At 47.7% G+C, this 26,259-nt stretch overlaps 1 protein-coding gene across 1 annotated transcript in view; it reads left to right on the top strand.

Annotated features, from left to right (window-relative positions):
* LOC147453345 (peroxisome biogenesis protein 19-2-like) overlaps positions 1-25,192 on the top strand; it is a 36,160-nt gene extending 10,968 nt beyond the window's left edge. The window contains exons 4-5 of the mRNA XM_086515550.1: positions 24,206-24,525; positions 24,611-25,192. Of these exons, the coding sequence (XP_086371676.1) occupies positions 24,206-24,525; positions 24,611-24,677 (387 nt within the window). The 3' untranslated portion in view covers positions 24,678-25,192. The remainder of the gene's footprint in view (positions 1-24,205; positions 24,526-24,610) is intronic.
* The last annotated feature ends 1,067 nt before the right edge of the window (positions 25,193-26,259 follow it).

Raw genomic sequence — 26,259 nt, forward strand, 5'->3', positions numbered from 1 at the left:
TCGCTTTCGGTGCGGCCCAAAGAAGCAAGCGTTGCAGGCCTTTATGAAGTTCAAGTATCGCAGCATCCACGCATCAGAGTGGGCCAGCGAAGAGTCCTTTCCGGGGTTCCAGACGCTGTTGGCGATCTCCCTCGACGCCATACAGCTCGGTACTAGTACCTTACTTTCAAAAGGAGGGGATGTCACGTGACACATCTAACCCTATGTGTACGTGGACAAGCTACTTCATGACAAGGGTTCAATTAAGTTCAGTTAGTCTAGAATAGGAAGTGATCTGGTTGTTGACACTTTTGTGAGTCTGTTTGCAGACCGTGCATGTCCAGACACTTAGAGTAGATGCACATCCTCTCGTGGCACACAGCATGATCATCAGATTTCCATCAGAACCCATCAGGAACATTTTTACAGTGCATAGACCTATTTTCCCTTTTTTTTGACATTTTTCACTTATTATTTTTAAGTGACTTTTGTTGGGAACTGGGTAGGGCAATTTTACTAGCCAAGTATATAAGCAAACCTAGCGCTAGCACTTTCTGGCAAAAGAGGCAGCAGGAACTTTGGTTCAACAGGCACCTTCTCAGCAGGCCTAGCGTTTTTGCATCAAAGCAAGGACCTAGCGTTTTTCATCCACAGACCAGCCTTGGCGTTTTTGCATGGCAGATCAGCCTCGGCGACAACAAGACACAGTAGATCAGCCCTAGCGTTAGCAGATTCCATAGCGACAGTAGATCAGCCCTAGCGTTAGCACATTTCCTCAGCAAGGACAGTTTCAGCCCTAGCGTTCTTGGTTTGCAGATCAGCCTCGGCGTTTTGCAATTCCATTGTGACAGAATCAGTAGTAGCATCAGCGGTTTCAGTTTTCAGCATTTAGACATAGCAAAAGAAGTCCCGAACCTCGCAGATCTCACCTTCCCACAGCAGATCCTCGCCGCACGGTCAGATCTAGCGTAGTTTGCAGATTCAGCTTGGAAAGCGCAGATTTCAGAATCTGCATTTTCAGCGCGTCGTCGTCGCATCGTCATCATCGACATCATCACCGACATAGAGTCAGAATTCAGCAGATAAAGATTTGCAGATTTCAGCCCTTAGCATTTACATATTTCAGCCTGTCTCGTCGTTGTCCTCATCGTCGTCGACATCGTCGGCAAGTCAAGCATTGTAGAGATTTGTGTAACCATAAGTAGACCGCTCTCGCCATAGAGAGTGGGGCCTTCGGAGGAGGGTTTGACAACTTTTCTGGTGTCGTATTCTTCTCTCTCTATCTCTGAGTCTCATGCACCTTCATTCACAGTGTTCATCAATTTGTTTGTGTCCATTGCACACTCTCACTAAAGGAACGGAAGGCTGTCCCTTCCGTAAGTAAAAGGAACCCTTGAGCATAGTTCGGAGCACTCATCTTGAGCAAAGTTCAACATTCACTTCCGCTGCACCTAACAATAAATTGCTCTTTCCTTGCTTGCTTAGCCGAGGTGAATCAAGAGAAGGCTTCATAGCGGCTGAGCCTCCTCCCCTTCTCCTTAGCTTGCATCTTAAGCCGAGAGAGAGAGAGAGAGAGAGAGAGAGAGAGAGAGAGAGAGAGAGAGAGAGAGAGAGAGAGAGAGAAGAAAGAAAGAAAGAAGAAAGAAGAAAGAAAGAAAGATTTTTAACGTCTATGTCAGGCCGAAATCGGCCTATGAGACAAATCAAATGTACATGGTGTGTATGTCATCCGTCTATCGGAAAGACAAATGAAACAAAACTGATACAAAACTGAACTGAATGTAGGTAGTGGAGTATCTGAGGAGGGATGGAGCTCTATCTCTAGGGGTATATGCATGTCTATATGCTCAAGGTAGTACAATCATGAGAATGCATCAAGCTATCTAGCTCCATCCTGTACTAATGGGGGGATGTAATATGTGGTACATGGGCGGGTCTGGTGCCAAGGCTACCCGGATGAAAGCTGTCGGGTCGGCCCTCATCTGAGCCACTCGCTCCTCAGTGGCACGGCGCTCCCGGGCTCGGATCTCCTCGATCTGTCGGTGGTGGGAGCTCGCGCCCCTGTAGCCTGTGACTCGTGGTCGTCGTCTAGCTCGGTTCACCTCCGCCTGTGGGAGTGTCACTCCCCTCTGAGTGTCTGGTGAGGGAGGGGCGGAAATCCTCTGAAAGAAGTCTGTGAGCTGCGACTGTCTCCCCTCTGTCTGTGTAGCTGTGTGTGGCTGTAGTAGTGTGTCCCGATGGCTCTGTATCTCTAGTAAGAAACGTCCGAGTTGTCTCTGATCTCGAGATTCCATGATCTCTCGGAGAGTGGGCTGTCCTCTGAATAAGGCCTCATACCTGCCTCTGATCTCAGTGTATGCTCTGCATCTACATACAAAGTGCTCCTCACTCTCCACCTCCTCTGTGCAGGCTCTGCAGATTCGCTCCTCCCTGGGAACACCAGTATGTCTCCCGATCTCAATCTCTAACCTGTGTGAAGCCACTCTCAGCTGACCAATCGCCACCCGTGAGCTATGTGGCATATATGTGTCCATGTAGCGTGGTCTCTGTATGAACCCCCCAGACAATATGGTGAGAAAGTGGTCTCTGTAATCTGACATCCTTGTCCCCAAGCCAGGTGCCTCCCAGACTCTCCTAGTGTATAGCTGCCACAGATCCTGTCTCAATACCAAGTTCCTCTCACTGCGAGAGAGGTGAACATATGGTGAGTGGGGGTCGTACTGGAATGGTGGTAGGCTCTCCATGTCAAGACCGTGTCCCTCAAACCATGCTCTGACGTGTGAGTACCATGCTCTCTCATGCCCATTCTCTGATAGCTGTATAGCTGCCTCAAATGCTCTACGGGTAAGTCTGTCAGGAGGTAGCTCTCTCATCCTCTGGATGAAGCAAACTGTCTGGAATAGTGCCTCTACAACCATAGGTGGTGTGGCGAGCTCGGCTCTAATAATGTCGTGTGGCACTGTCTTCTTGCTGCGGAGCAAGCGTGAGATCATACATACCTGTGGTCTCTCAAGCTGTGTCCACTGGTCAGCTGTCAATCCTAGTGCCCATACTGCCGCCGAGTACATCAAGGCCGCGGTGACTAAGGTGTCGAAAAGCCACCCCTTCGTGCGGGGCTCCTGAAAGTGTGCCTGGTGGCATCTCCGCTCTAGCATGGCCAGAGCTGCATATCCTCGGGTGAGCCTGTCAACAGCAGCCTGCCTCATAGTGAAGGGTCCTGGTAGGCTGGTGAATGTGATGCCAAGGTAGACATAGGAGGTGACTACATCAACCTGTCCTCCTGTTGCTGTGAAGGTGGCGGCGCTCCTCACTGCACTGGATGTGTGAAAGATCATAACCTTGGTTTTGCCAAGGTTCACAGTCAACCCCCTGTGTGTGCTGGATTCGTCCAAGGCCTCAAGATGGCGTTGCAAGCCCTCGGGTGACTCTGAAATCAACACAATATCATCAGCATATAACATGATGTGGACCGGAGTACCTGCCAAGTCGCTCCCCTCTCCCCCTGCTCGCAGTATGTAGTCGGAGATCTCGTCGATGTAGAGCCCAAAGAGTGTCGGGGAGAGTGGGCATCCTTGCTTAACACCAATGGTGCTAGCAATGGTCTCTGGAAAACCGCCTGGGCAACAAACCCGACCCGTCACCCTCTCATAGAGAGCATATATGGCCCAAATCATCTCTATTGGTACCCCAATGCTGTGAAGGCGCTGGAAGAGTCTCTCGCGTGGGACTGTGTCAAAGGCCTTGCGGAAGTCCACAAAGCAGCAGTATAGCCTCTTCTTCCGCGCCTTTGCCCCATCAATGAGGCAGCGCGGAACGAAGATGTGGTCAGTGGTGGAGAAAGCTCGTCTGAAACCTGCCTGGCCTGGAGCTCGTAAACCCTCGATCTCTGCGTAGCAGCTGAGCTGTGCCTCAAGTACTGCTCCATATAGCTTGGCCATCGTGTGGCCAATCATGATAGTCCTTTAGTTCCCTGGGTCCAGGGTGTCGCCAGATTTGTGGATAGGCACTATGGTGTGCTGTGTCCACTCCTCTGGGAAGCCCTCCCCTATAGCCCGGTTGAAGACATGTGCAATCAACGGGGCTATAGTGGAGGCCGCATAAATGATGTGCTCACTCTGTAATCCAGTATGGTCTGCTGATCGTCTGTGCTGCATGCGGCGTATGGCCCTCTCTACCATCGCTGCTGTAAAGAAGGAGGAGCACGTGGGGCGTGGCTCGTGTGGCTGTGGGATAGGAGGCTGCCCTGGCACCTCATAAAGTCGCTCTGCATAATCATGCCATATCTGTGGATCCTCAATAGCTGTAGTCGGACGTGGCTCGCGCAGGGTGCGCCATGCCGTCGTGCTATCCATGCTCATGAATAGGCGGTATAGCTCAAGCTCCTGTGCCTCTTCGAATGCTTGCCGCTTTTGGCGTGTCAGCGTCTTCATATGTCGTCTGGCCTCTCTCTCTGTGATCTCTCGTAAGGCTCGCCGTGCACGGAGGCGTCGGTATAGCTCTCTGCACTCATCATCATACCAGCGGTTCTGAGGCATAGTCCCGGGGGGGGGAGTGCGTCCTGTGTGAGTGGTGTGTGGAAAAGAGCTAATAGCTGAAGTGTGGAGAACGGAAGAGATATGTGATGTGAGAACTGAGAGTGGTGTGGATGGGTGGAGGAGGCATAGGCCATGTTCGACCTTGGCCGAGTAAAGAGAGGCTAGCTCATGTGTGAAATGGATGGTGGTGTGTGGAGTGTGTGTTGTGGAGCTGTGTGGGATGGTATCTCCGGTGATGGAGAAAGAGAGGTATGTGTGGTCGGCTCCGATGGGTATGGGTGGAATGGTCAAGGATGTGATAAGGTGTGTAGCCTCCCTGGGTCCCAGAATATAGTCGACTGTACTCCCCCCTCCTTCTGCAACTCCATGTGGCATACAAGTCAGGCCCCCTAAGGTGGGCCACTGGACCATCCCGTTATAAATAACGAGACGGTGCTGGGAGCCAAGTCGAAGTAGATGTCGTCCGTAGGCTGTGATTGGAGCTCTGTCTGCTGTATCTCTCATAGTAGCCTCCTCATCTAGAGTGTGCAGTGCCTCTGGGTCCTCATGGTCATATGCCTCACACTGCTCACTGTACGTACGAGCATTGAAGTCTCCCATAAGGAAGACTTCACCCAGTGTGGAGTACTCCATAATCTCCTCCGTGAGGCATGCGTACGGTGACTCCTGCTCAATAGGGGCGAATCTGGAGCCTGTGGGAGCAAAGTAGCAAAGGGCAATGTAGACGATCCTGTCTCGTGAGAGCTCGAGGCGAATCCACATGTAGCGGGCCTGTGGGTCCTGGGCAACAATCTGTAGTCTGCTGTGAAGCCCCTGTCTAAAGAGTATGGCCACTCCTCCTGAGCCGCGAGTGGTGTGCTGGCGCATACATCCTCGATGTAGAGACTCCCACTGGAATCCATGTATCCGTGGTAACCCTCTCTCCGGGCTCTCGTGTGTCTCTGTAAGTAGAATGATGTCTCGACCTCTCATCACCTCCTCAAGTCTCTCTGGGTGTGTCCATAGGTCTCCATTGCAATTCCAAACCGTGACATGAATCTCCTCGTGTGTCCCACAGGCCGCGAGTCCCTATGCGATGGTCTTGCCATCAATGATAACCCTACCATCTCGATATACTGCCTTCTTCCCTTCTTTGCGGGCTTGGTGGACTCGAGGCATGCACGCGCGACGGTGATCTTGTTGCATCTTTGTGAGGTCATCATCAAGATAAATCGGGGGGCCTTCTATCCCTCTCAAGATGACCCTCTTTCGGAGGAAGGAAGTTCGAGACTCCTCGGAGGCGAATTGGAGGATGAGAGCTCTCTTCTTTGGATCTTTGCCGGCTCTCCAAACTTTGGAGAAAGGGATCTCTTCTTCCTTGTATCCCACTTTCTTGCATAAAGCTTTCCCATCGCTCTCGGGTGTAGACCCTTCTTCTTCTTTGATGCCAGTCACTCGCACATTGAGACGGCGAGCTTGTCGCATCTTCTCCTCTTCGATGGTTGTGTGTACGATGAGTACCTCATCTTTTTGGGCTTCCTCTCTTGCTACCTTCTTGATGTTCTTTTTGACCACTTCGACCCATCCTTCTTTGGTGGCCTCTAATTTGTCCTCAATGCTTGCGGTGAGGGCTTTGGTGATCTCCTCCTTGAGGGCTTCCTTAGCCTCCTCTTTAATCTCTCCTTCCTCGGGGGTGAGGGATGTGATGGAAGCATGAAGGAGATCGATTTGTGCCTTCATCTCTTCTTGCTCTCCATCTCTCCCTCTCCTTCTCGTTCTTCCGTTCCCTTCTCTCCTTCTCCTCTTTGAGATTTTGGATTTCCGCTCTCATGTCCTCCTTCTCTTCGTTCCATAGCTTGATGAAGGCGGCTTTCTCCTCCTTCCATATCTCTCTCTCCATCCGCCATTCTTTCATGTCCTTCTCCAGTTGTGCAAGCCTCTTGTTCGTGAGCATGAAGGACGTTGTCTTCGTTGTCGGTGTCGGCGTCTTGATGATGGGGGAAGACATGGTTGTCTTCGTAGCTACCCTCTCCATATTGTGAAGAAGAGGGGAGAAGGGGAAGAGAGCACTCAACGTGTGTGTATGTGTGTAGTGTGTGTGGGTATGTATCCGTGTGTGTGTGTGTGAGAGAGAGAGAGATGGCTGCGGGTACGGCAATAAGCAAGACGGTCAGAGAGCAGGGGGCAGCGGGCAGGGGATGGGGATGGGGTGTGTGTTCAGTGGATGGGCTGGAGGTAGCGCGCTGGCCGTCTTGGCGTGCAGGGAGCAGCGCACAGGGGAGGGGCAGCGCGCAGGAGGGAGCAGCGCACAGGGGTGGGGCAGCGCGCAGGAGGGAGCAGCGCGCAGGAGAGGCAGCGCGCAGGAGGGAGCAGCGCCACAGGGGTGGGGCAGCGCGTAGGAGGGAGCAGAGAGAGAGAGAGAGAGAGAGAGAGAGAGAGAGAGAGAGAGAGAGAGAGAGAGAGAGAGAGAGAGAGAAGAAGAAGAAGAAGAAGAAGAGAGTTTTAACGTCGTAGGAAACTATCCCAAGAGACCTTAGAGAGAGAGAGAGAGAGAGAGAGAGAGAGAGAGAGAGAGAGAGAGAGAGCGTCGAGATCCTTCTTTGCCGTCGCCTCCTCTTCCCCCGAGCTCCTTTTCCTTCCCCTTTCTCTCGCTCCCCTTATCTCCTCTTTTTTAAAATGCCCCTTCTCCCTTAAGCAACGGTGGCGCCGTTGTTGCTAAGGGCGTGTGAAATAAAGCTGATGGCCTGGCATGGCGATGATTCAACCTCCGTCAAACTGCCTGGGAATGGCACCAAAATGGGCGCCCCAGCCCGCTGGTCGGTTTTCGCTTCTTGCTCGGCGCTATCTGATGCCTGCCATGGCCGCCACGAGCCTTGCTACTTCCTCTTCTTTCCCTTCTCGCTGCCTGCGCCATCGCCCTCTTCTTCTCCCCTTTTACCCTTCACATTCATTAAACCTTTCCCTTATTTAACTTAATGGGTGGCCAATTCCATGGACGGCCCTCCTTTGGTTTCATAAGGGCACCACATTTGGCTCGCACATCGACCAAAGCATTGCCTCATTCATTTGTAGCAGTCCCTTGAGTGAAATATCATCGTGAATTTTCTCGTCCACTTCAATTTCTTGGATAGTGCCACTTACCTTCAAGATGTAAGTAAAGGTGATTGCATTTGGCAAAAGGCCTTCCCTTCGCATTCAGTTAAAAGCATCCGAACTTCTATGCCGTAGCTATGTTGAATGTACCGCAAGAGACGACATTTGGGAAAATCCGCTCAAGCACTTTTTGTGCTCTCTGAAGTGCATCACATCCGGCATACATATCAACTAAGGCATTGCTAGGCATATTCCGCACTCAAGGCATTTTGAGTGATGACATTTTGGAAGTCTATCAAGAACTTATCTACCTTTGTGAGGGCACCACATTTTATTAATTACAAACCAAAACATCGCCAACCACAACACATTTGTCATACATCCTGACCAAAGCATCAATGACCGTCACAGTAGGCTTACATGTCGACCATTGTACCGCTGAGCATAATTTTGGCAGCATACCTTGCTTTCGATGCACTGCATGAGATGGCATTCCGGACGAGATGCTCCTTGACCGCTTATTGCCCTATCAAGTGCACCGCATTCTAGAACCCGGTCGATACCCAAAAACTCCCAGTTGGCACACTCTCTGAGGCGACCAAACTGGTACAAAATCGATTGATGAAACTTAAACTGCTAATATCTTGGCAACCAGAGCTCCAATTGCCAATTTGAAAAGATCGACGTGCTCCACAAGATGAGCACTTCAGGCCCATGCATTCACTTCATCCCTGATCCCTCATCTGTAATTGCCCAATCCGATACAGATTCGCAATCAATCCCAACTTCAAACTGACATAACTTCTTCACCGTAGCTCCGATTGATGAGCCGTAAAGACAAGCCCGTAGAGCACCTTGAGCACTACAAGTTTAATCCATAAACTTTCATTTTTAATCACCTCAGACATACCCAATTTTAGCAAAAAAAACATAGGTTATGATCCCTTAAAGCCGCATCTAGCATACATTTAGCATCAAACCTTGCCTGTTATCAAGCTATGGTCACTGATCAATAAACATAGGGCTTCAAAGAAGCTTAACTTTAATTCCTCTGCTCTTTTTCCCATTAAGAAAGCGGAGCGGCATGACATCGCGAGATAAGTCTGCTGTAAGGTTACTGAGGGTGAGTGTAAGCAACTCTGAAGATAGCAATCCAAATCAGGAGTGTAGAAGAGCAATTGCACTACCATCCAAGCCAAGCTCCGTGTGACTCCGGATGTAGGTGCATAATGATGCGTGATCTTCCGCATCTTGCGGGTAAACTCTCTAAGAGAGTCCAAAGCACTGAAGTCCCACTCCAGTCTGTAGATCCAAGCAATTAACCTATCCAAGGCGATCCAAGATCCTCTCCCCCATGTAGACGCTCCTGTGTAAGCAAGTGATCTGACGTGTCAAGGTCAAGTGGTAAGTGTTTGTCCACCCAAGATAGTGGTGTCTTCTCTGGGAATGTTGGGATCCCATATGCCATTAGCCCTCCTTATCTCTTGTGAACTCCTCTGATGAGTGCGTAGGTGTGTAAGGTGCAGCGGAATGAATGTTTGACTTTGCTCAAGATGAGTGCTCCGAACTGTGCTGAAGGGTCTTTTTACTTACGGAAGGGAGAGCCTTCCGTTCCTTTAGTGAGAGAGTGCAATGGACACGAACAAAGTGAATGGACACTGTGAATGAAGGTGCATGAGACTGAGAGATAGAGAAGAGAATACGACACCAGAGATGTTGTAAAACCCTCCTCCGAAGGCCCCACTCTCTATGGCGAGAGCGGTCTACTTATGATTGCACAAATCTCTACAATGCTTGGACTTGTTGACGATGTCGACGACGATGAGGACGACGACGAGACGGGCTGAAATCTGAAAATGCTAAGGGCTTTAATCTGCAAATCTTTATCTGCTGAATTCTGACTCTATGTCAATGACGATGTCGATGACGACGCGCTGAAAACGCAGATGCTGTAATCTGCTTTTTCCGGGCTGAATCTGTAAACTTCGATGGATCCCACCGTGCGGCGAGGAACTGATGTGGGAAGGTGAGATCTGTGAGGTTCGGGACTTGTTCTGCGAGTGCTAAAGGCTGAAAACTGAAAACGTTGGTCCTATGGCCGATTCTGTCGTGATGATCTGCAAAAACCCTGAGGTTGATCTGCAAACCAAAAACGCTAGGGTTGAAAACTGACCTTGTAGGGAAATCTGCTAACGCTAGGAAATCTACTCTGTTGCAGTGGGAATCTGCTAACGCTAGGGCTGGTCTGCTGTCTACTGTCACTGGGAATCTGCAAGTGCAAAAACGATGGCTGATCTGGTACAAAAACGCTAGGCCTTTTGAGAGAAAACGCCAGAGTTGTCGCGGGGGTTGGTCTTGCTGAAAAGTTGCCAGTTGAGCAAGGGGCTCCTGCTGCCTCTTCTGCCAGAAAGTGCTAGCGCTAGGTTTGCTTATATACAAACTTAGCAAAATTGCCCTACCTACTTTCCAACAAAAGTCACTTAAATTAATAAGTGAAAAATGTCAAAAATAGGGAAAATAGGTTAAATGCACTAGAAAATTCCCCCGAAGGATTCTAATGGATTTTGATGGGAATGCTTATGATCATGCTGTGTGCAACCAGAGGATATGCATCTACACTAAGTGCCTGGGCATGCACGATCTGTGGACAGACTCACAAAAGTGCCAGAACATTCCTAAATCTGGACTGACTGAACCCTTGTCGTGCTGTAGCTTGTCCACGGACACATAGGGTTGGATGTGTCACGTGGCATCCCCTCCTTTTCAAAGTGAGGTACTGGTACCGAACTGTATGGCGTCGAGGGAGATCGCCCATAGCATCCGGAATCCTGGAAGGGACTCTTCGCCGGCGCACTCTGATGTGTGGGTCGTGGGATACTTGAACTTCATAAAGGTTTGCAACGCTTGCTTCTGTGGGCCGCGCCGAAAGCAACACAAAGTCTTATGTGGCTCGTTCAATGCGTCAACTTCGTTTAGAGTCATGCTTCTTTCTTCTTCAAGAATCTCCATGAATGAAAATTCCTGAAACCATTTCCAACACAAAACCATGAACATACCTATTCCATGTAAAGTGACTTGAAAAAATCTTGTCTTCCTCAAAGACTGTGCATGCAATGTAGATGAACAAAGAGACGGAGTGCCAAACCGTTCACCACACACACGCAAACAATGAGATCGAATCTTTCTCTTTTGATATAAAGCGATCAACAGTGGCAAAACACAACGGAAATGCCCATGCTTGGTGCTCATACTTTCCTGTGTCATGCCAGGAAGAGACATAGAATGTGACTTCCTTGAATGCATACTTTTCAGCTTTTCATGAATAATCCGCATACATCCGTGCTCATTCATGAGTGAAACGTGCTCAACGTACAATATGCCATGCCTAGAAAAAGGGATCACATAAAGACATTGACCAAAATACAGGAAACGATCACGAATGAAACACTCGAACAATGCGTGCTGACTAATCATGCGAACACATAGTACTTTCTGTAAGGGTTCTTTGGACCTAGGCTCGAGAGCCAAGATCGGTTCTTTGTGTTTGACCGAATCTTCCTGTGGGGGTTGTGTGGACCTCGACTCGAAAGCCAAGATCAATTCTTCGTGATCGATCGAATCTGCAACGAGGTTAGCTTCGCTAGAAAAAGCATCAACTAAACCATCATCCTTGTGAACAATCACATTATCTTCCTGCAAATCATCATGCTCGTGAGAAATCACATCTTGATCATCATGCAAATCATCATGCTTGTCATGGTCATGCAATTCATCATGCTTATCATTATCATTCAAATCATCATGCTTATCATCATGCAAATCCTGTGTATCATGCTTTGGAGAAGAAGCGAATGAGAGAGTCTCCTTTTCCTGATTCTGTGCAAATTGTGCCTGCACAATAGAAAAAAGTCGCAACATCTCTTGCATTCTTGCTTTGGAGTGCGCAACCGCCGAAGAAAGGCTGGAATGAATGGATCTCCCAAGGATTGTATGCCCGTAGATGATCAAGCCGATGTCGAAGATACCGTGTACTGCAACAGTCATTGAGAGACCGCATGGACCACCATCGGATGGTGTCTTGGCAGGAGGTAACTTCATCCTCTGTGAAAAACACAAACCACGTGGCTGCTGTCCACCCAGAAATGCAATTGTGAGGTGATGAAAACGCTGCTGTCCAGCGATTTTCAGCGTGCTCGTACGCTCCCGGTAGGGTCCGGAGTAGTGCAGAGGGTTTGGGGAGGTGGGGAATCAATGTCACAACCCCAGGTGGGCTGAAAACAGAGAAAACAGCAGTGGAGAATGGCTGAAATCGGTAGCAGATGAAGAGGATTCTCGACGGCAATGCACCAGATGCAAGGCCGGTTGGGAAGGCAAGATCTGTAGGGTTGAAAAGCTGAGCGCTGTCCTCCTGCTGCAAAAACGCAGCAGCTGTCCAAAAACGTAGATTTGGATCAAAAGTGCCAATGGAGAAGGGGCATTTCCGGCGAGGAGAAAGGGGTCCAAGCCCTAGCGCTTGCAGAGGGAACAACAGATCTGAAGATTTCTTGCAAAAATGCAGATAGCAAAGCATTCCGTCTCGATGGAAGCTGTCCAGAAGGTGGCGCCACGCCCTCTTGCAAGCAAATTGCAGAAACACTGCTGTTTAAGAAAAACGCTGGTTGGTCTTCTTCTTCTTGGGAGGGAGGACCTGATGCGGAGATGCGCCTTGGATCATCGAGAGCCCAAAGCTCTGATACCATGTGAGAGTGCGCATGTACAGAAGCGTGCGAGAGAGAGAGAGAGAGAGAGAGAGAGAGAGAGAGAGAGAGAGAGAGAGAGAGAGAGAGAGAGAGATTGTTTTGAGACATTGTTCACTGCTGATGTATGCACTACTGAGGTTTTACTTGCCCGTGAACAGATCTGGCATCACACCCGACACCGTTGTACAGACACTATGGTAGAGATCTTGTTGGCACCCTTCACACTTGCAGAGCTCCATGCTGCTATCGAGAGTCTCGATCCATCCTCCTGTCCAGGAGAGGATGGCCTCACTGGAGCTTTCTTTCTGACTTATTGGGATGTATTGCATATACCACTGCTTCGCGGTTGTCAGGACATCTTTGCATCAGGATATATGCATCTGGATCTTTGTTCAGGTCTCATATCTCTTATTCCGAAAGGGGGTGACACCACTCAGCTCCGCCAGTGGAGACCTATTACCCTACTCCCTTCAGTCTATAAGATATTAGCGTTACTGATCAGCCATCGCTTGCGACCGTTCTTACCAGATATTATTCATACTTCTCAGACAGGCTTTGTCATGGATCGATGCATACTGGATAATATCTTCACTTTTTATGAGGCAGTAGAGTGGGCTAGATCATCTTCTGAACCTCTCGCTTTTTTCATCCTTGACTTTGAGAAAGCATACGATCGTGTTGAGTGGGACTTTCTCGAAGGATCATCAGCCAGGATGGGTTTCCCTTCGAGATGGATCTCAGGCATTTCCGCTCTCTTCAGGACTGCAAGCAGTGCTATTACTATTGGTGGCTGTGTCAGTCGCAGTTTTGAGCTTTCTCGATTTGTCCGTCAGGGATGTCCTTTAGCAGCATATCTGTATCTGTTTGTAGGAGAGACTATGTCCGACTTTCTTCGTGCTCAGAGTTATGCATTTCATGGCTTGACCATGCCAGTACCTTCAGCTCCGGACCTTATCGATCAGGAGTTTGCTGATGACACTATGCTGATGTTGCGCTATTTGCTAGCTGCTCTTGATGCCATGCGGGAGGCCCTAGAGGTTTTTTGCATTGCCAGTGGTGCACGCATTAACTGGCATAAATCCTATGGGTTACTGGTTGGCAGTGATGACATACCTACTTGGGGGGTAGCAGATGGTTTCACATGGCTGCAGCTGGGTCAGACATGCAGATATCTGGGCTTTCAGATTGGATTTGACGTTTCCTCACAGCAGCAGTTTGCACCCGTACTGCAGTTTATTCGCAGGAAGCTATGTCATTGGTCTTCACGTCATCTGTCGTTGGCTGGCCGTGCATTGGTCGCCAACCAAGTCATTCTGGCTACAGTATGGTATACGGCCTCTTGTTGGATGCTACATTCTGGTGTGATAGCTCAGCTCCGCCGACTAGTGCGGAATTTTTTATGGAGTGGCACAGATGGGACTACTGATACTCGTGCTCGAGTTCGCTGGTCCACGATTATTCGTCCTAGGTCAGAGGGAGGCCTTGGCATTATTGATCCAGAATTACAGAGCCGCGCCCTTCTTACCAAGCTTATTGTTCGGGGTCTTTTTCTTGGCCAAGAACCTTGGAAGATGCTTCTTCAGGCCGCTCTTTGCACCGCGACTCCACGCCTCGACACTAGAGATGGTCATACTTGGCATACAGGGTATCGTTTTCTCTTTACGGATGCTCCCTTGTTCACCAGCACTCTCTCACCCTTCATCAGATCGCTCCTTCAGATTTGGATTTCCATGCGACGGGCTATCATACGCTCACCTCCCTCATGTCGTGAAGAGATTGAGTGCCAGCCTCTCATTTGGAATGATGCAGTTCTTGATTCTTCGGTTAATCCACCTCGTCAGCTTGGAGAGAGGACTCACATTGATTGGGCTGCTTGGGACACTCGCCCTACTGTCTCTATGCGGTTGTTTCATGAGACACGTATGCTAGATGCAGATTTTGTGGCAGAACATTATGATATTGGTCGCGGGGTGAGGAACAGACTGCTTGAGATTGACTCCGCCGTTCCTTCACAGTGGGATGCAGTCATGCGAGGCACGGTTCAGATGCCTCCACATTGTGGCTGGGAAGGCCTCTTTGCTCAGAGCACTCTCTTATTAGTTCGTTTAGACACCATGCTGTTCACAGTTGATACTGACTACTCTTAGGGGATTCATGCTAGATTGACATATGATACCACCTCTCCACACCTTGTCTACCCCGGCGCTCGATGGGAGGCCATACGAGTAGTTGGCTCCCGCGAGAAGCATCGTTGTGTTGGACCCAGTTTCGCTTCCGCTGATGCCGCACTTTGGAGGCTTTGGGTGTGGGAGGGTCGTGCCCTATCTCAGCTTTATTGGGACCCAGGAGAGTGGCATTGGCCTCACTCTAACCCCACCGGTGCACCTGTATCATTCTTTGAGTACACTGTCAGAATTGGAAGATTAGCATTGATGAGACAGCACCCAGAGCAGCCCACTCGTATGCGTTTCTGGTTACATTCAGGTCTCTCCCATGCCTATCTACAGCAGTTTTGGTTAGCCATATGGGATTTACATGCGACTCGTCGTATTTCTTTTTTCATGTGGATGATTGCACATGCAAGACTTCCAGTTGGGACTTGGCTAGCTACTATGGGTCATGATCCGCTATGTACTCGCTATCCTTTGCGACTACTTGAGTCACCTGCACACTGTCTTTGGTCACTTTGTGGCGGGCTAAGCCCCTTGAAACCTTTGAACTCTCTCTCTTGCTGTCCACTGGCCGTGAGACACCCCCCTTGTACTGACTCGGGCTGCCTCTTCTTCCATCGCGGGACCCCTTTCCTCAAAGAGCAATAGCGACATCGCTATTGGGGGAGGGGCACCTTGCCCTCAGAAAGGTTGGGACCCTTAGTGGACGCGTTTGAATCCGGCCCTTAAGGTACTGACCAGTACGTAACATTTGTAACAACAAAAAGAATAGTGACTTTAGCCTTTTTAGCCTATATATACTAGGAACTACAGCCAAGGTGGAAAGGTACGGAGTGTACAGTACGTAATTAGTACGTAAGGTACGTACTTTTGTACGGATCGGCCTTTAAGGTACTGACCAGTACGTAACATTTGTAACAACAAAAAGAATAGTGATTTTAGCCTTTTTAGCCTATACATACTAGGAACTACATAGAGTCTAGACATAGATACTACTTCAAACATCCATTAGATACTGCTTCAATGTCCATTAGATACTGCTTCAAATGTTATCCGTACTTAACTCTTAGAATACATCACTTATTCAAATTTCAATAGCACTAAACACGAGTCACGATTGCGAAAAGTTAAAACTTCAACATACCACGATATCGGAATCAAAATACATAAAACATCAAGAGTCAAGATTAAGGACTGATTATCAATCCTCATACAAAGATGGATACATCATACTATTGTGACCAGTCTAGACTCTACCATCAAAAAGACAGAAAAATGGGAATACACTATATAATACAATAAACTTTAGTCCATTGCCCAATGGCAAGATGCCCCTAAAAAAAAAAAAAAACAAAAAAATAAATAAATTTGTGGAAAAAAAAACCATACACTATCTATCCGTACGTACGGAACCTACCGACGGTTGTACCGTACCGACGGCTGTATGGATCCGTACATACGTACGGATGCAACCTTGATCGCAGCAGTGTCTCAGTGCGTCTGCCATAGCCAGGGAACCAAGCTCACGAGCTCACTGAGACACCCCCAATGGGCGCCCGCCATGGCCCTTATACTCCACTTGCCGGTCACTACGCAATGCATATGGGATTGCTACCTACCACGTGGCAGTTGCTTGTCAAAAGCCTCCAAGGCCCTTGAAAAAACAAAAACCACTTTCGTAAAAAATTCTTTTCCTCAACTTGTCCTGCCTGTCAATTGCCCTTTGGTGATCCAATTACCGAGCCGTAAAAACCGGCCATAAATTCATCATGTCGACTTGAACACCCCGGCTCTAACCTCAACTCAAGACTCCCAAGCCCCCGAATCGAGGTCGCAAAAACCGAGAAAGTCATCAGCAATCAATCCCGAACAAGTGCACCCAAACTTCCGGCTTCTATATCTTTCCGCTCCGGGCTCCGTTTGACGTACAATCAATTTCTGCTAGCTCCGTACGATGCATTCCCTGCTCCAGAACTTTGTCGAGGCTGAAAAGACGCCAAATGACACGATTCTCCAGGTGGTCAGGTAGGCATCAACCTAGCCCCCGGCAAAACTTCAACTGGCCATATTTTGCTATCCATGGCTCTGATCTGCAATCTGCAAAGGCAGGTGGGCTCCATAAATTGAGCACTACATGCCTATACCTTGTCATCCACTTGGACCACCTGTCTCCAGCTGCCCTGTCTGGCAAGAGTCTGCAACACACTGAACCTTCAACCTTTAATAACTTGGGCTCCGTAGCTCGGTTTGATGAGCCGTCTGGACCTGCTCCTTCAGCACTTCAAGCTCTACATTCTTGGACCCAAAAGCTGCATCTTGCATTTTCTTCACCTGCTCTCCAAATTAGCCCCTTCTGGAGCCTTCCTTGGCTATAAACTGCATCAGCCATACATCTTCGCTGCTACCTGTCAGCCCATGATCTTCCTAGCTATGCCTGCCCTTTGCCATGCTTCTGCTAACCTGCCCATATCTACCCATGCCATCTTCTATGGTCGACACACTTTGGCTGTACCAACATCTTAAGCAAGTCGGAAAGAAGTGTCCTAAGTTGTCTTTCAGAATGTACGAGGTTTCTATGAAATTACAATTGCCTAACTCATGGTCAATGTACAACGTTTTCCGTGTTTCTTGGTTGAAAGTGTTTTAGGATACACCTCCAAAGCACACTTCTAAAGAAGAAGAGCCCGAGATCATCGATGAAGCTGAAGTTATGGAGCCGGAGCAAGTGTTGTTCCATAGGTTTCGCCATGGCTCAAAGAAGCAAGTTCGATAGTACTTTTTGAAGTTCAAGGATCGAGGAACCCATGAGGCAGTGTGGGTGGATGAAGAAATTTTTAGAGATTATCCAGAGTTGTTGGCCGACTACAAGGAAGCCATGCAGCTCGGTAGAAGTACCTCACTTTGAAAAAAAGGGGATGTCATGTACACATCTAACCCTATGTGCATGTGGACAAGCTATCTCAGGTCTAGGGTTCAGTTTAGAGGATGCACAAAATCTTATGGTTGTCCAACAAAGAGAGAATAGACAATCTCTTGCAGCAGGCCCTCTAGCGTTCTTCCTCAGCAAGACTCTCATCCTCAGCAAGACTCCTTCAGCCATTCAGCGCCAGCGTTTTCAGCAGCCCTCTCAACGTTTTTCAGCAAGTACATCAGCGTTTTCAGCAAGCTTCATCAGTAGCGTTTTCAGCCAGCCAGTCATAGCGTTTGCATCCTGACAGCCCAGCGTTTTCAGCCTGACAACATCAGCGTTTCAGCCATACAGCATTAGCAATTTCAGCTAGGAGCACTAGCGGTTCGAGTCTCAGTTTTCAGCCCTAGTTGTCACCGCCGTCGTCGCCATCAACACCGACTTAGCCTACCCTTGCATCATAGGATCAAGTTCATTGCATCAACACCACTGTTATTGATTTGTGAAATCAATAGCATAGAACTCTCTCGCCATCGAGAAGAGGGGCCTTGGAGGAGGGTTTGAGAACCGCCTAATGTCGTATGCTTCTCTCTCTCTTCTCTCAGTCTCAACACTTCCACTCACAGCAGCATTCACTTTGTTTTGTGATCATTGCACTCTCTCTCTAAAGGACGGAAGGCTCTCCCTTCCGTAAGTAAAAGGAACCCTTGAGCACAGTTTGGAGCATTCGTCTTGAGCAATATCAACATTCACTTCTGCTGCACCTTACATCGCTAGAGTGTAGTGGCTGTAAATTCTCTGTTTTTAACCCCTGATCACCTCTATTAGGGTGATTTTTAGCAGGGCTTTCATAGAATCTCAGTCTTCTCTACCTACCCTAAAAATACACAAAATTTGGTGTAATTCCATCACGAAAAAGCTAAAAAAACGTTAGGCAGCTCCCTCTTCTGCCTACTGGCTGCCGACCACATATGGCTGCCCCCTGGGACACCCAAGTGAGGGCCACCCCTACTGGGGTTGATCTTGTCAGAGTGAGTAGCGGAAGGTGGAGAGAGAGAGAGACAATGGGGATGGACACACAAGAGACAGATGGAAAAGGCTAGCAAGCCCCAACAACTCTAGGTGGCATAAACTGCTGTATACAAGATGGCAAGAGATGAATGGGAGAGTTCACCCCCCCCCCCCCCCCCCCCCCCCCCCCCCCCCCCCCCCTCATATATATAGGAGAATAGGGAGTAGGTAGGGCAGACCAGAGGCCCCAACGACCATGCACAAAAAACCCATAAATGAGGAAAAAATGAAAATGGACCAGAATAGGTCCGACCGGGCAAAGTGTTGAGAAAAACCCTAAATGTGCCTGAAGATCCCTGTCTAGCAGGTGTACAGGTGGCCAACCCATAACCAAGGGCCAATGCATGTGATGTGTGTGAAGCCTGTAGGCAGAGTGCGAAGCATCTGGAGATGAAGAATCTAACACCCCCCGTCAACGACAGATGCGGAGTCGTGGAGGAAGAAGATACAATACGCCTGTCAAATCTGGAGTGTGAAAAGAAGAAGCGCCAGCCAAACAAAAAACGACAAACCGTTTAGCACCAATGTGATGATGACCGAAGCTAGGTCAGGCTGATCAAGTCGCACAAGGAGGCTGATGGAGAGGCTAACAACAAAACAAGTCACTGAAGAGGATATATAAGAGGGAAAGATGGAAGGCGAGCAGGGAGCTCATCAGTGGAGGTAAGCAGAAGAGAGATAGACGGAAGAAAGGGAACCCCCCCGAAGCAGAGCACCCTGACACTAAAGGATAGAAGGCCAAGGTGGTAAACCGGCAAACTCCAAGTCAAAAAGTGATCTCGATCATAGGAGGGAAGGAGGAGGTGGATGAAACTAGAGGGTGAAGCCATCGGCTTGTGAAGGGCTAGAGATGGCGGTGACAGACGTCTGTCGAGAAGCCATCCCATCCTCAGGATCTGAATCCTTCTTGCGGTCTAATGAATCCTTTTTCAGTCCTATGCTCCTAACCACACGAAGTAGGGGGTACGTGACGGGAGAGGCAAGGGAAACCCAATGGGATGCCGATGAAGCAAAGTCGAGGTGCTGTCCAAACCTGAATCAGTAAAAGGGAGCTCGAAACACCACGAGAACACATGGGTTTGAGCAAACACGCCAGGTGATGAACACCGGATGCCGAGGTTGGTAGGTGAGGGCTGTAAATTCACCAAAACAGGCTGAAAATCTGCAGGTAAGTGGTCGGGAAATCGCTGGCAATAGTCACAACTATTCAGCTTCCAAGCGGGAAGACCAAGGGGCAAGGAGCGAAGCTCCCGCTGTCCAAGATCAGCGGCAAAGGAAGGCTGATACAGAGGGGAAAAAAAACTCTGGTCGAACGGTGTCCTGGCTGCCACAAAAAAACGCTAGAAATGCTGGCTGCTGTCCTGCCCAAAAACGCTAGGGTATAGGACTGAAAAACGCAGATCAGTGGGCTGCCGTCTTGCAAAAACGCTAGATCCACAGGTTGGCTGAAAAACGCAGATGCAAGGGAGTCCCTCTTGCAAAAACCGCTAGGCCAAGGATGGGGAAAAAACGCTGGAGCAAGGAGAGGGCAAGTGGTGGCGATGAGGCAGAGGGAGGGAGGGCGAGAGCAGAGGGTGCAGAAGAAGATGGCTGTCCACAAAACGCTAAATCCCAAAAACGCTGGAAGTGATGAAGCAGTTCTTCGCGATGGAAATCTCCGCAGTGTCCTTCCAGGTGTAGGCGATGGCTGATCCAAGCCTAGAGCTCTGATACCATGTCAGAGCGAGCAGCGGAAGGTGGAGAGAGAGAGAGAGACAATGGCGATGGACACACAAGAGACAGATGGAAAAGGCTGGCAAGCCCCAATAACTCCAGATGGCATAAACTGCCGTGTACAAGATGGCAAGTGTAAGGTGCAGCGGAATGAATGTTTGAACTTTGCTCAAGATGAGTGCTCCGAACTGTGCTCAAGGTTCTTTTTACTTACGGAAGGGAGAGCCTTCCGTTCCTTTAGTGAGAGAGTGCAATGGACACAAACAAAGTGAATGGACACTGTGAGAGAAAGTGTATGAGACTGAGAGATAGAGAGAGAAGAGAATACGACACCAGAGACGTTGTAAAACCCTCCTCCGAAGGCCCCACTCTCTATGGCGAGAGCGGTCTAGTTATGATTGCACAAATCTCTACAATGCTTGGACTTGCCGACGATGAGGACGACGACGAGACGGGCTGAAATCTGAAAATGCTAAGGGCTGAAATCTTCAAATCTTTATCTGCTGAATTTTGACTCTATGTCGATGACGATGTTGATGGCGACGATGCGACGACGAGGCGCTGAAAACACAGATGCTGAAATCTGCGTTTTTTGGGCTGAAACTTTAAACTTTGCGGGATCTGACCGTGCAGCGAGGATCTGCTGCGGGAAGGTGAGGTCTGCGAGGTTCGGGACTCGATCTGCGGTGTCTAAAGGCTGAAAACTGAAAACGCTGATGTTCCTTCATGTTCCGTCGCGATGATCTGCAAAAACACTGAGTTGTCCTGCAGATGCAAAAACGCCAGGGCTGAATTCTGCTTTGCTGCTGCCGGTTGTCCTGCAAAATGCAAAACGCTAGGCTGATCTGATGTTCTACTGTTGCCGGAATTTGCAAGTGCAAAAATGCTGGCTGATCTGGTCCAAAACGCTAGGTTGCTGCTATGGAGCAAAAACGCTAGGCCTCTTGGGTTCTGCTGAGAAGTTGCCTGTTGAGCAAGGTGCTCCTGTTGCCTCTTCTGCCAGAAAGTGCTAGCGCTAGGTTTTTATTTATACAAACTTAGCAAATTTGCCCTACCTACTTTTCAACAAAAGTCACTTAAAAATAATAAGTGAAAAATGTCAAAAATAGGGAAAATAGGTCTATGCACTGTAAAAATGCTACTGATGGGATCTGATTGGAATCTGATGGTCATGCTGTGTGCAACCAGAGGATATGCATCTAATCTAAGTGTCTGGGCATGCGTCTGCGAACAGATTCACAAAAGTGCTAGATCACTTCCTATTCTAGATTGACTTGACTGAACTAAACCCTGGTCATGCTGTAGCTTGTCCACGGACACATAGGGTTGGATGTGTCACGTGACAGCAAGAGATGAATGGGAGAGTGCACCCCCCCCTCCTATATAGGACAGACCAGAAGCCCCAACGACCATGCACAAAAAACCCATAAATGAGAAAAAAATGGAAATTGTTTTATCCAAAAAACTTGCCAGATACAAAGCGCGATATGGTCCTCTCTCTCCCCTGCTTGAGGAGGCAGGACCAAGTCATGAGGCAGCTATTCAAGAAACGGTGGATATGCTCGAGGAAGCATTGAACGCAGATCTTGAAGAAGCGGTGTATATCACAGTTTCTTAAAGACATTGTAGACTGTAGTTGGAAATTTTAATGGCAAATTACCCCGTCCTTCTTTAAAATGGCATTGTATTCTCTCTATGTTTATGGCAATGAATTCTTTTTGGAGTTGCTAATTGATGACTTTGTTGAGAATTTGGTTTGTAGATGTCATTTTGTTTAAGATGTCCAAAGGTGTACATGTCGCTCTTAATTCAAAAAAGTGAGATATATAGCTCAATAGTGAGCTACAGTGAGATAGAGTAGATACATTATCATGAAAAGATGTTTACATTTCGCCATCTATCACAAGCACCAGGTCATCAACCTCTTCATTATCTGAACATTCTGAAGCCACTTCCCACTCAATCTCATCGTCGCTACACCTCTGTTCCGCCACCATTTCATGAGTCTGAAGTACTTCAAAGTGTACTTCGGTCACCCGTGTGGCTATCTTCGTGGGTGCATGAATGAGATGCAGGTTACAAAAGACACAAGTTCTGCGGCACGAGCAGGACTTAAGCGATTTCTGCGCTTTGAGTGCACAAAATCATAAGAAGACCAATTGCGCTCAGAGCTACCACTGAATGCCGCGACCGAAAGCACCCTGGTCGCCACATGTTGCACCTCAACTATGTCTCCTCCATATTCTTTTCACCATACTGGGCCTGAAAACCTTTTTATGCTATTAAGAACCTAGGGATCTCTAAAAGTTCCTTCCCTATTGGTATAATCCACCCTCTGCTGGAATGCATCCATGCCATCGTCGCCTGGCAATAACTGCGAGCAGATGTTCCTAAAGTCTCTCATTACCTCTTTGTTGGAAGCTTTTCCGTTCATCTGAAACTTTGGATCCAAGACAAATGCAGTACCATGCACTGGTGTGTGCATTTGAGCCCATTGTTTCTCCACAAGTTGCACGATCTGTGTTCTCTCCCTTGCACTATAGTGGTTGTATTCTTTGGTTTGACGCAGCGCCTCAGACATGATCCAATAAACCTTAAGTTGACAATTCAACCTGTCTATGTCGGGGGTAACGTGACACTTTGGTGAAGGGAATTGTGCCGTGACGGGCAAATCTAGGCTTTTTATACTATGTCAGAATCGATCGATACTGTTTCGATCAATACATATCGATCGAAACACTATCGATCGATAGTAATTCGATCGATATGTAAGTAATAAAGCGTTCTTTTGAATAAAGCTGATGTGGTAGCGAATAATACGGACGAATAAATCTTTGAAACGTATTAATTGACCATTATTCACAAATAAAACGAATGTCGAATAACGAATCATGCAACCTTGACGGTGAACCTTTGTAACTGTGCTGGGATCGAACTCGGTTAGGTGAATGGCTTGGTTGAGCTTGGCTAGTGTCGAGATGCAGTCGTCATCTTCCCCCCACCAAGTAGAGGGCAAGCCACCAATGCGAACGGATAGTGCCAACCCTTCCCGTCGACGACGTTCTTGCATGCATTCCTCTACCTTTGAAGAGATTGCGACATTTACTTCGTTGACTTGTGGCGAGTTTAGCCACGTTCATGTTGAGGGTTTGCTCAACTTCCTTTGCCTTGGCAAGAAGGTGATTGTGGTCGATTACCTTTTGTGATTCCAAAGATGAGAGACACGTCTCCAAGACGGCAAGGCATGTTTTGAGCTCTGCGTTCTCATCTTGCAGCTCTCAGATTTGTGCTTGGAGACGGTCCGTTGGGTCCACCCATGGCGTGGGCACGAACAGCCGCGTTCGTTTGATAGGGGTGAAAGATCCTCCCCGTTGCATCACAGCAGGGGGTTCGCTTGTGAGAATGAGATCTTGCTTGAAAATGAAAAACTGCTTACTGTGTGAGCAAGCTGGAATGAGATCTTGCTTGAAAGTGAAAAACTGCTCACTGTGTGAGCAAGCTCTACCACAGTGAGAAGGGGAAAGGATTGGGCCTCATCAAATGAAGTAACGCTGGCTCGAAAACCCTCAGATTAAGGCTGGTTCGAAAACAAGCCTCGAAAACCTTCGGATTAATGAGCCCTCGAACCTTCAGACTGGCTACTCGATGTCGTGGTGTCGTCAAGCTGCAGGACTTGGGCATGAACCTTCAGAGTCGTCGATTGTAGGGCTTGGTCTTGGGCAGGTTAGGCAGGTCGCGAGGATCGGGGTACGGCTGGGGTCGAAGGGAGGGGGGGCAGAGCTCTGCGGCCCCCCTAGGGCTGCTCCCTCCCCCAAGAGAGGCCGAGAACACAGGCTTTAAGCTCGCGGCGAGAGAGAGAGAGAGAGAGAGAGAGAGAGAGAGAGAGAGAGAGAGAGAGAGAGAGAGAGAGAGATGAAATGAAATGATATATTAACATCTTCAAAAGGCCAAAATGACCTATGAGAGAGAGAGAGAGAGAGAGAGAGAGAGAGAGAGAGAGAGAGGTGTTGCATACAGGATATGCAAGCGATTATGGACACTATGATGCAACAGCTTTTGTCTAAAGAGGTTCTCCATGAACCCATGAAGGAGTTCTGTGAGAAGTACCCAAATTGGTTGGAAGTCAACAAGTCTTCACTTAGTGATGAGGATTTTCGTCGGTACTCAAGGCAGTATGAGTACATTAAAGAGTTATGTTGTGTCTATGAGTCAACTCCGAATGATTTCTCTAGAATTGTTGACATCATGCAAAATATGCAAACATGTGGACAGCCCCCAGATGACCTTGTACAAGAGCTTGGACCAGGCATGGACCTTAAAGGAGATGGCTTACCCTTGTATGTGTACAATTGAACGTGTTTCTTTATTTGCAGTGTCCGTAATTGTTTACAAGAATCTTATCGTTTCTTGTGTTTTCTGCAGTCTCTCAGACTTCCTGAAAGAAGGTAATCAAAGTGCTGGAGCAAACCAGAATTGCAGCATGATGTGAGCGCAGACACATATTTTGCAGCAAGCCCTCTTTGTTTCACTTTTCTTTGATTCAGTTTTTTTCATACATAAACCTGAAGGTTAAAGAGTGATCAGATGCTTTGACCCTGGAAAACGCTCAATAAAAATGTTTTGCATATGAAGAAAGTGAATTTCATGCATGTTGGAAATTATGTGTAGTGCATCTCCTATTGGCCTTTTTCCGGGGTTGATTTTGGATCCTTGATAGGAAGCTTTGATGCAAAATATTTCCCTGATGCTCATTCAAATTGTATAAGTTCCTTGCCATTGATTTGAAGGAGCAGGCTTGAACGAATTATGTCCAAAGAGCTTATATGCAGCATGTCCAATGTGAGAACAGATTGCTCTGCTATCTTGGTGTATCTTCTCCAAGCCCTAGATATGTAATTAAGTTGGCAAGGTGTCATGCAAGCTGCATGTCAGAATGCTAAAATATGATGCGTTTTGTATGATGTAGGTGGATAAAAGTATGTAAAGCAAAGCATACAACTACTCTCTCTCTCTCTCTCTCTCTCTCTCTCTCTATGGAAAACTTTTGTACTATATTACATTTTGTTCCGTGTTTACATCATGATGAGGAATTGCATCATCCGATCTTGCTGAAGAACTGGCAGAGGTCTCTCTCTCTCTCTCTCTCTCTCTCTCTCTCTCTCTCTCTCTATGAACATATATATAAATAAGAGCTCAGAAATCATCTTGTTTGAGCTGATTTTTTGAGAGCACTCTAAGAGGACAAGAGAGCTCTCTCAATCTGATCTTTTCATAAGGGTGGTAAGTGCTTTGTGTCCAACCCGTGTTATTTGATGCAAGGTTCTTCAAAAGCTTATAGTGAAAAACAGTCTGGAATAAATAAGTTCTTATTTGAAGGAGTTACCAGTCTATCTGAGTGGTCCATTACCGTTTTGTGTAGCATCAAATTTGTTTGGACAACTTGTAAAGAAATGTTTACACAACCATGTAAAGTACACTTAGGTGAAACACATGTTGTACACATGAATGAAACTTGTTTGGACAAGTTGTTTTGATGTTTTGGAAAGAGATTGTTTAGAGAACCATGTACCGCACACATGCGTGAAACACATTACATTGAATCTACATTGCTTTTATCCAATTGTATAATATTGTTTTCCGAAGAGCAAATGTCCTTTGAATGCTTCATTCTTTTGTTTTAATCAAAATCCTCCTTATTGACATTCAATGAATTTTGTGTGCATGTGCGTGTGCTTACACACATGTATACATATAAATATAAGAAGATTCGATGCTTGGCAATTGCTATACATCTCTAGTGGCTACATACAACTATTGGTGCCATCTTTAATAAACCACCTATGTTCACAAGAATCTTCTTGAGAAAGCCTTCTTTTAAAGCTACAAAAACAAGCATAATTGTACTTTTTTTAAGGGGTGATTATAGTTGTTTCTTTCCTAATCTAAGAAAACATTCTAGAACCAAGTAACAAAGAGTAACTTATTACTATCTTTTTTGGAACCACAACCTGTACACCACTGCATCCCTTTTTTCTTCACTAATAGCTTGCTTGCATATTTTATCGGATAGA

Source organism: Adiantum capillus-veneris, chromosome 7 (genome assembly GCF_014529385.1).
Source record: "Adiantum capillus-veneris isolate H3 chromosome 7, ASM1452938v2, whole genome shotgun sequence".
Taxonomy (NCBI): domain Eukaryota; kingdom Viridiplantae; phylum Streptophyta; class Polypodiopsida; order Polypodiales; family Pteridaceae; genus Adiantum; species Adiantum capillus-veneris.